Below are 15,339 nucleotides of genomic sequence, written 5' to 3' on the forward strand. Positions count from 1 at the left end.
CTCTGCTTGCCCAGTGCTGCTTGTGTGTGCCATTCTCTGCTTACTAAGTGCTGCTTGTGTGTGCCATGACATGGGCAGGGACAAATACCTGCCTTTTTCCCCCAAACTGGCCTAGGAATAACCAACTCGCTCACCATACATTTTATTTGTTGGAGTCTTTTGTCCACAGCTTTATTGCACAACAGATTATTTAACAGTAGATAACACATATATCAATAACAATTATATGAACAACATCATAAACATACAAATATGAACAGTGATATACCATTAACTTTTTAATCCTCTGCAAGGCCCCTGGCAATGGACCCAATTAGGTGCATGCAATCGTTAAGCCACCAGCCGCTTGTGCCTTCTAGCATGATGGGTACGCAGGACTGCATGCTACCCCCAATACAACATACCCTCCCAGAGACCACCGCTCTTAGAGAGGAACACCACCAACCAAGTTCCATTAACCAACTTGGTAAAAACTCCACTTAATTAACTCTCCCCATTGCCAGGGACCCGCCGCCCGGCTGTGACAACGGGCTATTCCCTCTCATCACTTCTTGGTTAGTCAGCCCAATACTCACCATTCCACATCAACTTATCCTGTGCCCCACTACCCAGGCCACAATTGTGACAACTAGCACAAAGGGTAATACAAGGGAGGGAGGGTGGGACTCCTTTTCTTCTTCCAAAATGGATGCCCTCCTTAGCAGTTAGTGCTACACATCACTTTACAACTCCACCCCCCAACTACGTCACTAATCCCATTGCTAATCCCCTGCCAGGCAGTTTTGTCCCGCCCCTGTCATGCACCCTTTGCCAGCATGCACTGTCCTGGGTTTCACTTTCTCTGCTTACTCATTGCTGCTTGTGTGTGCCATTCTCTGCTTGCCCAGTGCAGCTTGTGTGCAATTCTCTGCTTGCCCAGTGCTGCTTGTCTGTGCCATTCTCTGCTTGCCCTACGCTACCTGTGGAATGTAAGCCTGTTAGGGATTTGTTCTTGGGATTTGTTAGCATTTGGAAATTGTTGTTAAGGGCCCCTAAGGTGTTTAATCATGTGTTGGGGGGTTGTTGTATTATCCACAGGGGAGGAGGAGGCATATAGATTTAAGGGTATATTTTAACATGACTTCAATTTTTCACATATGAGTGATGAGGGATTTCCCTGCAGTGAGCACCAACCATTTGGTTTTTTGGTGTGCTACCACCGTTAATGTGGATACGATCTTAAGAGTTCTTGTGGTAACAAAGGCCAGTAAAATTTTGGCCCTCAGTACCACAGAAGTTGGACAGCACTGCTGCAGACCAAAACTATAGTAATTGATGTCACCCTGGCAGCCTTTTTAACAAGCAAAGACTAGAATTAGCATAATTAGGAGCTGCTCTATAGCATGGAGTTTAGAGAGTAGCAAGTGTTAGATGAATAGTAAAGTGTGGGCAGCTCTGTGCTTAACCAGGGACATGGTGAGGTACTTGATGGCATAGTGTATTGACTGCAAATATGCTTAAAGAATAACTTCAAAACACCCATTAAGGTGTTCTTCCACCCAAAAATAGTTTTTTTCGCATGTAATTCTAAAAACTTTCCAATAATTTCAGCGGTTCTAAAGCTATTTGTAAATGTAATTTCAATTTAAAATCAGTGTTTGTTCTAGGGATGCACTAAATCCAGGATTCAGACTTTTTCAGCAGGATTCAGATTCAGCTGAATCCTCGTGACTGACCAAACTGAATCCAAATCCTAATTTGCATATGCAAATTAGGGGAGGGAAATCACATGACTTTTCATCACAAAACAAGGAAGTAAAAAAATTCCCACTTTTTCCTTTCCATCCCCTAATTAGCATATGCAAATTAGGATTTGGTTCGGTATTCGCCGAATCTTTCATGAAGGAGTCAGGGATTCGGCCAAATCCAAAATAGTGGATTTGGTGCATCCCTAGTTTGTTCATCTGTTTCTGTTGTCTGATGCTTAGAAAAACACAAGTCACTTTTCTTGTAAGGTCTATCAATCAGCTTTTGTCTGCTGCATTGCAACACATTGTTTCAGGAGGCAAAACCAGGTGGACAGAGAATGTAAACAATCAGACAGATACAGGTATGGGGCTTGTTGTCCAGAATGCTCGGGACCTGGGCTTTTCCAGATAAGTTGACTTTCCATAATTTGCATCTATAGCTTAAGTCAACTAAAAAATAATTAAACATTAAATAAACCCAATAGGATTGCTTTCCCTTCAAATTTTGAATTATTTGGCTAAAATGGTGTGTATGGGAGATGGCCTCTTTGTAATTTGGAACTTTCCAGATAACTGGTTTCCAGATAACAAATCCTACTCCTGCACTGCTTATAAAAGCAATTATATTTACAAATAACTTTAAATCCATTGGACATTTGCAATGAACGTGTATTGGCAAGTTAAATATTTGAAGGACAGGAAAGAATGACCCCCAATTTGCATGTGGGAGGATGTATTACACAATTGTTCCATGCAACTCCTGTCCTTAGCCTGTGAATATGAGAACCGCAATGTTAAAGACTTGACGGCTAAGATCAGTGAATTAGAAAAGCAAATTTCAGAATTTTCTCAGAATGAACAGTTTCTGTTACGTATGACCAGGGTCAATTCAGAGATCGATAGAGCAGTGCAAGAAACTATTGACAAAAAGAAACAAAAGTATATGAGAGATATGAATGATTACTCCATAGGGACCATTTATAAATGGAGCCGAAAAACGGGGAATATGAGACAGACCTCACAAAGTGATTTCACAGCTTCTGAAAAATCAGCTGATGAGCAGACTAACCCCTCCAACAGTAATAGGATTGATGAACCTTTTTTAGGATTAGGCAACAGAAGAGAATCAGGAGAGGGGGGAAGAGAGCTAAGAAATCGAGACAGATGGGCTTATCCGAGACAGAACCATTGGGAAAGGGGAGAGAACAGGAGGTACAGGGCCCGGAGACATTGAATGTCATAAATCTGAGTGATCATGTTCTCACGGTTACCCAGAATGAAATCCTGTGCAAGGGTTTATCTTTCTCCCCAAGCTTTGATATTAGCTCTTTCTCCCTGTACAAAGACCTCTTTCTTTTCTGCCGCAAACTCCTACTAAAGAAGTATTTCAATAAAGATGATAATGTAAATAATAGAACCACATTTAATCCATTATCTTCCAATCTGGATCCCATGAATCCATATGATTTGATGAATCCATCTTCTCAGTCGATCGATACAAATGAATTATTCAATCAAGCAGTCCTTGATTTAGAAGATCTAATTTCTGAACAAACTGAACCAGCACAGACCTTGAAACCCAAAAGCCGATTCATGCCACCGAAAAATATCTGCCCAGCGGTTAATATTTTTGGTGAATTAGTTATGAGAGACTTCATGAATCTGCCTAAGTCCGGTCAAGATAATCTGACACAAGCTGAACGTTCAGCTATACAACAAATCAGAGACTGGGACGATGTTATCATCAAGCCCTCTGATAAAGGAGGGAATGTAGTCATCTGGCCAAGAGTCATGTATTTGACAGAGGCTCTAAAACAATTGAATGACAACCAATGTTATCATAAATTACATGGAGATCCGACCACTGCATTCAGAGTTATGTATAACACTCTCATTACAGATAGCCATCAGACTGGGCTTATCAGTAAAGGCGAACACAAAGCCCTGCTCAATGTATTTTCTGTCACCCCAACGTTTTATATGCTGCCGAAAGTGCATAAAAACATTTCCAAACCACCTGGCTGACCGATTGTATCGGGTAATGGAAACTTGTGTGAGAAGGCTAGCCAATATATCGATTCAAAAATGAGGAGATTTGTTGTGAACCTTCCCTCCTATATTCAAGATACAGGAGACTTATTACACAAACTCCAACATGTTAAGGCAGATCCAGGTACCCTTTTGGTCAGCTGTGATGTGGAATCATTATACTCTTCCATCTCGCACAAAAATGGCTTATGCGCAGCAAGATTTTTCATGGAAACAGAAAGTGATTGGGACAGGGAATATATTGATTTCATGGCCGATCTAATTGAATTTTGCCTTAGTCATAACTTTTTTGTGTTTCATGAGAAATTCTATTTACAAGTGCGAGGGGTTGCGATGGGTGCTGCATTTGCACCCACCTATGCAAACCTCTTTATGGGCTGGTGGGAGGCTTTTTGGGTTTTTGGTGATAAAATGTCCCGATTTACACCTTTTATTTCATCCTGGTACCGTTACATAGATGATCTGATATTTCTATGGACTAGTAACCAGGAGTTACTCAATGAATTTCTACTGGCACTGAATGATAATAACCTGAATGTCAGATTAACACATACCATCAGTAATCGTAGTATTGATTTTTTGGACATCACTCTAACATTAAATGATGATGGTTCTATCTCTACCGATTTATTTCGGAAAACCACAGCCACCAATTCCATCTTACACTTTGAGAGTCACCATTCAGTATCCACCAAGAAGGGCATTCCAACAGGTGAATTCATTAGGTTGAGACGCAACTGTTCGGATACTACCACTTTTAAGGCACGGTCCAGTGAACTTACCACACGTTTGATAGCTAGGGGTTATTCCTTGACACTGATTCGGAAAGCCTACACAAGGGCCCTTAGGACTCCGAGGGATAGTTTATTCAATAGAACCAGGAATCCTGTCAATCAAGAGTCGCAGACAGTACGTTTTATCAGTACGTACTGTAAACAATGGCCATATATTGATTCCGTACTTAAGAAGCATTGGCACATTTTATTGACAGATCCAGTTCTATCAAATGCACTGGGACCACGACCACTGACATGTTGTCGTAGGGCACCCAACCTTCGTGATCGATTGGTCAATAGCCATTTCCGTAAACAGAGTAATAAAACAACACGAACTGGCACATTCCCATGTGGGAAATGCAAAGCTTGCCGATATATGCACAATGAATCATTGGTCATTGATAGGTTTGGCAAACGACACAACATCACTCAATGCTTTACATGCAATACTGACTGTGTGATCTATATGCTGACCTGTCCCTGTGGGAAAATATATATTGGCAAAACAAACCGTGCCTTGAAGAAAAGGGTACTAGAACATGTGACAAGCATTGACAGGGCATTGGAATGGATCAAATTGGAAAAGAAACTACCACCAGTGAGCAGACATTTTTTGGAATGTCACAACCATAATAGTAAAGGTCTTCTAGTGACAGGATTATCCAAAATATCTCTTGGAATTAGGGGAGGTGATTTGGAATCATCCCTCTTGGCCAAAGAGAGTGAGTGGATTTTCAACATGCATGCCATGGGCCCTGATGGTATGAATGAGAGTATTACCATGAATATTTTTATATAAAAAAATCCTTGATTTTTCCTTGCTCTCTGATATGCAGTCTAGGATGGCCTTTTGTTCTTGATAAGAATATACTAGGAGGTAGTTTTGATACTAGGTTAAATCTACTATGACTAATCATACATAAATATCCATTTCTCTGGTATTTGATACTTGTTACTGTGCTTAAGGGAAATGTAACAAAGTAACGATAAAATTGCCAACTTCTCTCCCTTAAACACTGACAATCCAAGTAGATACTTTGTATTGCAATCAGCACGTTAGCTACAGATAGGCGGATACTGGGACATTGAATGAGCAGTACTCGCTCCTCCCTATGAGCCTCCAGTAGTGTGCGCATTGGCTGATGACTTTTAGACCGATGCGCATTGGCTGATTTGAACGGTAACGGTTTTTCCGTACCTATATATAGATGCACTCCTCTTCGCGCCGCAGATTGCCTTTGACAAAGCTCGCGGGTGCGAGTGAAACGCGCGTCAGGCGCCTCTCAGTTCTTTTAGCTCAATTAGGCAGGTAGCACATTTACTGCAACTAAAGTTCTTCCTGCGTCGCAATTGACCTTACCGCGGACCCGCCAGCAATACTGGGGGGTGTACCGTGGTAGGACGATTAAAAGACAATTTAGTGGTCACACTTGGGCAACGCCGATTAGTTAACCCTTTGGGACAGACTTTTGGCTTTCACACTTCTGTCATATACAGGGTGTTGCGGATACTGTGGAGGTTCAATTATAACATTGCCCACAGTTCTTGCTCATATTATAATTTCTGCACATACTAGTGTGTTAACCCCTTGGGTACCGAGTACCACTATAGTTGTCATTATATACAGGACATGATGCAATCCATCCCACGAATGATATGCTCTTTATGATCTCAATAGGCTGAATATGATCAATTATTAGAGCTGTTTGTGGGGGGTCGATTACTGCATGCAGTTAATGATGTGCTCCTCCTTTTTGTATTTTTAAATTAACCCTTTCACCTTGGTCGATTTTAACTAATTTAATAAAGGTTACGTTTTACGTTTCACTTCCTGTCATGGGACTTACTGAATAATAAATGGGGTGGTGCAAATTGGGGGTCATTCTTTCCTGTCCTTCAAATATTTATCATTAATCCTTGACCCTGCACACCATTTTTGTGCTTTTCTTGTTGGTGGAAGCTGCTATATACTCCAATTTCTGTACATTATTACGGTATTGGCAAGTTACTTAGAATTATATTCTTGTTCAATGTTTTTGGGTGGTGAACCCCTTCAGGTGTTTCTTACTCCATACCTTTGGAAGAAATGTGCAACAACACTTTGCTTATGGCAGATGCTGTTGATGACAGCTGAGGTATTAACAATAAGCCAAGCACTATCCCATACTTATGCATGTAACTGCAGAAAACATGCTACTTTGAAGCAATTATGTTACAATATGTAGACATTCCTTTTATCATTACAATGGTTACATGTATGTAAATCTGTGTCAATAAAACATACAATCAGCAGTCAATGGATATGCTTAGATAACTCTTTTGAATGCGTGCTTCTAAAATCTTGCATGATGCAATAGCCCTGAACATTATCTGCTTGGAGGTACAACAATCCAATATAAACAAATCTGCACTCTGGGAAACCTGTGTGCTTAATCAGACAGGTAATTACTGTACATATTTAATAAAACAAGAGTAAATATCCAAATCCAAACTCCACCTATGAATTCCCTAGGAGGGTAGAAGTAAAATTTGAGTTCTATTTTATTCTATATCCCCTACTGTGATGTAGATGAACATGTAAAAAGCCTAAACATGGGGAGGGGGGAACCTGAAGGCAAGTTACAGTAAAAGTTGTGGATGCATATTTATATGCTTTGCATATTTACAAAGTTAAAGCTCCAATGAGGTAAGTGTTACACCCATGTTTTCCTTTACTCTTATCCTCGCTATAAGCTACAGGAGTATGATCAATTAATAGATTGAACCTGGGACTCACTTTGAAAGAAAACTAATGCTATGCACAAAGTATTGTTTACAAAAAAAAGAATAAAAAAAAGTCATGTTTAATCTATTTAGTATTTGGAGCTATGGGTAATAATAGTAGCAAACACAGATAAACAAGGATGAAATTATTCAATGAAATATTATACAAGACAAAAAAATAATAATGTATTGTTTACGTTCAAATGTTTACACTGCGTCTTTCGATTTTTTGTGTGTATGTGTGCATTTCTAGACCCATATTTTATGGTGTACAGCTGCTATTCAAACATGCAACAAATGACTAGCATTTATAAATAGTAATCTAAAGTTTGCAGTGCAGCTGCTGAGACCAAAGGGTGCTGAGAAACTTGCTCAAAGACTGAACCCTCAGCCCCACATAGTAACAGTTGTTCTAAATCTGACCAAACTAAATTCACAAGCTGCAATGAAAGGGCAACTGTTCCACTGTGTAACTTATTCAATGTACAGTAAAAAAGCTCTAATTTATAATTGCTGAAATTAAAGGTTAATGAAAACCATTTTGGGTTGGTACGGAGAGCTTATAAAGCTTATATATGTGTCAAAAAGACAATCTGCAAGTGCGGAGTGTTCTATTTGTGCTAATATTATATTTAATTACATTTTATGTCCTTAGAAACTAGTAGTAGTAGTAGCGTTGTGCTTTTGCTCCCCTAAAGGTGGCCATACACGGATAGATCCGCTCGTTTGGCGATGTCGCCAAACGAGCGGATCTCCCTCCGATATGCCCACCTTGAGGTGGGCAATATCGGGCTGATCCGATCGTGGGCCCTAGGGCCCAACGATCGGATCCTAGCGTTCGCCAAACGGGCGGTCGGATCGCGGGACCGCATCAAGGAACAGATGCGGCCGCGATCCGACGGGATTTTTAACCCCATCCGATCGAGATCTGGCCGACTTTCGGCCAGATCTCGATCGGGGAAGCCCGTCGGGGGCCCCCATACACGGGCCAATAAGCTGCCGACACGGTCTGTCGGCAGCTTTTATCGGCCCGTGTATGGCCACCTTTAGTGTTCTAGCACTTGGGTCCAAGGTCTTCTTAAATGACCCCTGTAAAACCTTAAGCATAAAAGACTATAAATTAGTGCAACCTTTTACATTAAACACTAGTTTAAACAGTGATTTCACTCTCTATTATATTTAAGAAACCATCACTTAAATTTGAGGCTACTTATGTAGAATAAATAGTGTATGTTGAATCACATAATTACAACAATACAGTTTGTTTAATTTAGGTTTTTAAAATCATATCAGATAACTTCAGTCACCAATCATTTTCAACATAGTACATCAAGAATCTGGTACTGTAGCATGACACAAATAACTGTGCTTGTTTATAATAAATGTAATAAAAATGTCTAACATTTTGTGTAAAATAATATATTTTTTCCACTTTACTATTTCCTTTGCAGCTGTAAGCCCTAGTGGCTGACCTTGCATTGTTCTACTCGTTCAAGCAAGCTACATTTCCTTATCAGAAGCAAGGTGATTGAGGTTTAAGCCAAGAAAAAGTAAAGCTACCCATTTTCTACGAGACTAAAAATAAATGCTTTTTGTGGCAAGTAAATGCTACTGTGCAGATCACCATTGGGAGGCACTTTGGCAAAGAAAAGCTCATTCTTAACAAAATAAAGAGCTTCAGCTTTCATTCTGGATGTTACCTGGGCAACATCCAAAATGTGCAAACAAGTACCCCAAAGACATCCAATCTACATGCTGCTTATGCTTAAAGAAAATCATGCAAGCAAAACATCTTTTCTATAAAGTTTGAATTTTTATATGAAACAGAAACAGGGAGCATTAATACAAAACATGTGCTACCAAGGAGGGCTGCACCCAACTTCACCAACCATCCCTCTGATTGTTGCACCATCTAAATCACTAACAGCAAAAGGGTGTGTAAGTGCAACCAATCAAAGTCTAATCCAAGAAAGAGGCCAGCTGGGTAACACAAAATTATGTAACTTGCTTAATTTATATATAAATTTATATGATAGAGTATTACATATTGTAAGCTTACGGGATCCACAACAGACACTTTTTTTTCCACTTTAAGTCAGTTTATTTATACACAGGGATGACCATTTCAGCATAAATAATACATCCTGCCCAGTGGGCGCTACCTTCACACATTTGATGAGTTTCCTCAGTAAACTGGGCCCATTGTGGACTACCAGTAAAAAAACACATAGGTTGGGGTCACTCCTGTACTCACAATACTTCTTTGGGGGGATTTCTCAGTCCCCTGGCTTTCTCTGTCACTTCAGGCTCTCAAGTCAATTGGTCACAAGCTCCCTCTGTTCCTTGCAGTGGCAGGCAGCACCCCCAGTACATCTGAGGGTTCCTAACACAGGCAGGTATTCTTTCTGCTGTGCCCTGCTCAGAGAGGCCTTCCTAACACTCTCACTAGAATTAAATAACTTTTGTGAGCTCCCCTTTGCAGGCTCTTTTTTTTGGTAATGTTTTGAATTCTCCTTTAAGATAAATTCTACTGACCACAAATTAAATGACTTATAAGCACATGAAATAATTTAACTATTTAGATGAACTACTTATTACAGAATAATATTGGCTATTTATATTGTTCTATTTATAATACTATTATTTATAATACTATTATATAATATAATAATAAAAAAATTATATGAGCTATCGCCTACATAAACATTTTCAGCTGCTTATTAGTCAAAGTCCCAGTGGGATCTCTATAGTTCCTAATACTTAAAGTTCCTAGACCCCCCAGAATTTGCAGGGTATATTTGCTTTATAATTGGGCTGAATGTAATTATACTACAAATCTTTGCATTCTGTACAATAAATATGACATTTTTATATTATTACTCTTTGCACTAATTAATTTAATGAATTCAAATGTTTCATGAAATACCTATACCTTTCACTACAGCAACAATATAAATCAACAGACATATAATATTTATGCAGTATTAACTTTACAGGAGAAACAGCAAAAAGGTTGTTGCTCAAAGAACAGTTGCTGTAAATTCTTACATATGTCTTTGCAACGCTCCTTAGAATATATGCTGAGGATTTTTTTAAAACATTGAATATTGTCAAATGCAATATTATTACTTAGCTAGAATCATTCTTTCTCAAGACCAATATGTTAGCACTTATGTTTCATTAAGAACACATCAAATATACATAATCACTTTACAGCATTAAAGTTGAAGCTGCAAAATAAATCAGCGAGAATGAGAAAAAGAGAAAAAGGAATCAGTTGTGGTACTTACCCAGTAGGTGGTTTGAGTGCAGTCTCCATGGCTACTTTTAGTTAAAAAGAGCAAGTATTATTCCTTATTTTATATCCAAAGTAAACAATCACCATGTTAATCTTTTCTTCACAACCAGTCTGTTCAGTTCCTTAGTGAGAAATTGTACATCCGTTAGCTGAAATTACATAAGACAGAGGAATTAGCAAAAATAATGACTTTTTTAATTAAAGCTATAGGGTCTAGACTGGCTCAGTGGGTAAATAAGTAAGCTTATTTTGGGGGTTTAGAGCATGTTATCAGAATGGGAAGGAAAAATAAGTGAAAATGCACACCAGATATTTGGGTGGCTGAATTCTTGTACAAAAAAAAGTTGCAGCCATCAAAACAAGGCAATCACCCAGACTGTGCTACCCTACAGTTAGTATCTTTTCTCATAATTCCTCTGTATCCTATGCAGTTTGTTTTCCATATGTAAATTGACACCTAATGAGAAAACTATTTATATGTTACGATTCATGGACCTATGCATGAATAAACCATACAGAAGGTACTGCACAAGTGGATGAAAGTTCGACATGTTGGACAAACCAGGCTCTTTACATGAATAACCAGCCTTAGCTATAGGCCACAGCTATATGTTGTCCCAGTGTAATTTTTGTAGTGCAATATTTTGTGTGGTTTCTTCCTTTATTTTATATTATCGTATGGAATTATGAACCTTGCTACAATATTCTTATAGCCCAACCAAAATAAAATAACATCCAATAGTCTACCGAGTAATGTACATTCTTTTATTTTATTGTTATTATTTTATTTATACTGTACATTTCCAGAAATAATAGAATTATTTAGCAAAACAAGTTATTTTAGTACTTAACAAACAATTTTCGTTTCAAACGTTGTGGCATGTACATTATTCACTTCTGTTGATAAATAGATTATTGTAGGTCAGGTCAGGAACTGTAGTGCCAAATGGAAAACAAGAAGGCAAACTGGGGGATCATGGTGTCCACATAAAAGAAGGAAATATCCACAAGCATTCCAAAACAGTTTCCATTGCCAGTTTGTCAGCACATTTGTTGCCAGCACACACACGAACTTTTGTTATAGACTGGAGTCCTGTGTCAGTGCAACGCTATTTAATTTCTTTTAATGTACTAATTCTGTGGCGTGCCTTGTGATTTGCCTGGGTCTGATGCTCTGTGCCTGAACTGATTTTCTTAGCCCTATTAGGTAATGAGATATATAATTCGTTGCTATATTACTCCATTTAGAACTTTTTATAGTGCAAGTGAAAGGGATTTATTGGAGAGTATGGACACTGCAATTAATTCTTCAAAGACTTATAGTACACCTGAAAACCTTACCTGATGCTGGAGCACCACATTTAGGGGCCAATTCACTAAGGGTCGAATATCGAGGGTTAATTAACCCTCGCTATTCGACTAGGAATTAAAATCCTTCGACTTCGAATATCGAAGTCGAAGGATTTAGCGCAGATAGTTCGATCGAAGGATCGAAGGATAATTCCTTCGATCGAACGATTAAATCCTTCGAATCGAATGATTTTAATCCAACGATCGAAGGAATATCCTTCGATCAAAAAAAGTTAGGCAAGCCTATGGGGACCTTCCTCATAGGCTAACATTGACTTCGGTAGCTTTTAGATGGCGAACTAGGGGGTCGAAGTTTTTTTTAAAGAGACAGTACTTCGAATATCGAATGGTCGAATAGTCAAATGATTTTTACTACGAATCCTTCAATTCAAAGTCGTAGTCGAAGGTTGAAGTAGCCCATTCGATGGTCGAAGTAGCCCAAAAAAAACTTCGAAATTCAAAGTTTTTTACCTTCAAATCCTTCACTCGAAGTTAGTGAATCGGCCCCTAAAACCTGCAAATCTGTGAACCCACATAGGAACAGGTTTCACATACATCCTACAGCCCATTAGAGCAATAAAACCTGGCAATGACTGCAGAGTAACTGTCAAAAGAAGAATTCATTCCCAGGGGAAAGATTACTAAGTCTTGCCCTTCATGGTGGTAGTTGACATGTAAGACCCACACGGTGTTGGTTCAGTGAGGAACTGAGAAGGCAGTGAAGCTCAAGTTAGAGAGAAATATACAAGGGAAAAGAATGACAACTCTTTGTGCCTAATTTGTATATCTTTACAACTGGGGAGCAACTTAAAAATGTGTAATTTGTTTTATTTGTCATATCTGCATTGTTGCTGAACTGCAACTCCCTATTGCCTATTAAGCTTTTGTCATTGTTGGCTACAGGTCTACAAATTGGGCATAGGTGGCTTACAGAGTTATAACACATTCATGTCCTAGACTGAATGATAGACATACAGTATTTAATTGCAGCTTTAAAAAAAGACCCCACAGCCCCCATTAGTACAAGTTGTCTGAACCCAATTCCATATACATTCCTCTAGCATCCTCTTTTCCTTATCCAGTTTTATTTGTGGGTCCAATCTCCCATGCTGTTACCTGGCCTGTATTTTTCTGGTCTGGACAGAAATAAGTATGACTGATGTCAATGTTAATAATAGGGAAGATAGATAGAAATATAGAATGATTGGTATGGAAATCCTACTCCCATGCTGGAAGGCTTATGTTGTAACACCTTCACTACTGAATATTCCTGTATTTATCAAACTTTTTCTTATGTTTCTTTTTAGCTTTTCCAAGTTAATTCCTTTACTGTTCTAATTAATTGGCACCTTGGAAGGCTGTTACTTTATATAATCCCCTTGGTGTTAAAAGGCATTTCTATGTGTTACAGTGTATTGTTAGATTTTAGGGCTCACATTGTTGCTGTGCCCTGGTTCTATTTGGAACCTAGTAACTCCCACATTTTCAGTTAACAAATATATAAATAGGTTCCTAAAAACAGATGACTGAGAGATGCCTGTTGGGTCATAAAAATTAGGTCATAATTACTTTCCATTCGTTTTTATGAACACGCGCCTTCTGAATAAAACCAAGAATATGGGAACATCAAACAGCACCACATTCCGCATACAGAATCCATCGAAATAAAGGTGACTGTAGTTGTTTTCTTGCTATAAATATTTTACGTTTCATTGCAACTGTTGTTAAGTGACAGCCGGCTGCCGCCTTACTACATCCCAGCCCTGGGACATAAGCTTAAGGAGTTGAAGGAGGAGAGAGAGAATCTCCTCCATTAACCTGCCCTCAGCAACCTTAGAACAGAGTCAACACAAGCACATGGCAACAAGAGAGATAGCGAGCACAAACACACACACAGCAAGTCCCCCAGCTAGGTTCTAACACACAGGAGAAGGCTGCAAATGTGCAACAGGTATAGATCAGCAGCACAACTTCCCAGCAACAAAGACAGTGCAACTGTGAATCCACTTACCGTCACTGTAAGGAGGAAGAGGCATCTGACAACAAAAGAGTTACTGCTGGAGATCCCTCAGACTACTTTTGTAGGAATCCCCTCAGCTGTCATTCTGTTGGGACTACATGCAGTCTGGTATTGGTGTCAGCCCTGCTGCCCCCTCCCCTCTCTCTCTCTCTCTCTGTTGTATCCTTGTGATGTCAAGGTACTGTGCGTCCCATCCCCCCGCCCCTTGGCAGCAGCTGCAAGCCCTGTATAAGAGCAGCTTACTTTACCAAGCCCTTCCCTAAAGTCTGATCTGCATGCCAACCCATGAGCTGGAGCTGTCAATGAGAAATGGGTGGCCAGGGGAAGGGAGGGAACAAGTGTATTTCTGTCCAAGGGGCAGCATAGTACACAGCAGTGTGTATATATATATATAGTAAGAATTGTAAATGTGATATTCCTTCATGATCAAAACAAGTTCGCCCTGACAAACTGGGCAGCAGATCAGGGGAGGAGCTTTTCCTCATTTACCTGAGTGAAAGTGTGCCTTAGCCGTAACCTGCCTGATATTCAAATAAGTGTAAACTTAGCAATCAATGTTTTTTTACTTGCTAGTACATGACACTGCTGATATTAGCAAAACTGTGAGGTAAGATAAAAAAGTTATAAAGAAACATCATTTAAAATAAAAACACACATTTTCCAATTTAGCATTGTTTATTAAACTTTTATTTACATTGAGTAGATTTTTTTGCTGTAAATTTTGCTGTTAGACATTTTAATATTTACACTGAGCACTGGCACAATTTCCACGGATAGGTGACTTGCAAAACCTGTCATCGAAAAAGCTTAGAATTACGGAAAGGCCATCTCCCATAGACTCAATTTGATCCAAATAATTCTATTTTTTAAAAGTGATTCCTTTTTTCTATGTAAAAATAAAACCGTACCTTGTACTTGAACCAAAATAAGATATAATGAATCTTTATTGGAGATAAAACAAGCCTAAGGGGCAGATTTATCAAGGGTCGAATTTCGAAGTAAAAAATACTTTGAAATTCGACCATAGAATTGATATACTTTGAATTCGAATATCGAAGTATTTTTCACTGAATTTGGCCATCGAACAATCGAAGTAAAATCGTACGATCGAACGATTAAATTGTTCGAATCGAACGATTTTACTTTGATGTGTAAAGACTTAGAAAATGGTTGTAGAAGGTCCCCATAGGCTAACATAGCACTTTGGCAGGTTTAATTTGGTGAAGTATTGAAGTCTAAGTTTTTTTAAAGAGACAGTACTTCGATTATCGAATGGTCGGATATTCAAACTATTTTTACTTTGAATCAAATTCTAAGTAAATTCAAAGTCGTAGTATCCTATTCGATGGTCGAAGT

The 15,339-nt window shown here is 38.9% G+C and overlaps 1 protein-coding gene across 2 annotated transcripts in view; it reads right to left on the minus strand.

The window, feature by feature from the left end:
* The window catches only part of cobl.L (cordon-bleu WH2 repeat protein L homeolog), a 212,109-nt gene extending 197,952 nt beyond the window's left edge, over positions 1-14,157 (minus strand). The window contains exons 1-2 of one of the 2 annotated variants that reach the window (XM_018266224.2): positions 13,975-14,157; positions 10,606-10,762 (exon numbers count right to left, since the gene is read on the minus strand). In XM_018266224.2, coding sequence (XP_018121713.1) covers positions 10,606-10,634 — 29 coding nt within the window. In that variant the 5' untranslated portion in view covers positions 10,635-10,762; positions 13,975-14,157. 2 annotated transcript variants of the gene reach the window in all.
* Between the last annotated feature and the right edge of the window lie 1,182 nt (positions 14,158-15,339).

The sequence above is a fragment of the Xenopus laevis genome, chromosome 6L (assembly GCF_017654675.1).
Source record: "Xenopus laevis strain J_2021 chromosome 6L, Xenopus_laevis_v10.1, whole genome shotgun sequence".
Taxonomy (NCBI): Eukaryota; Metazoa; Chordata; class Amphibia; order Anura; family Pipidae; genus Xenopus; species Xenopus laevis.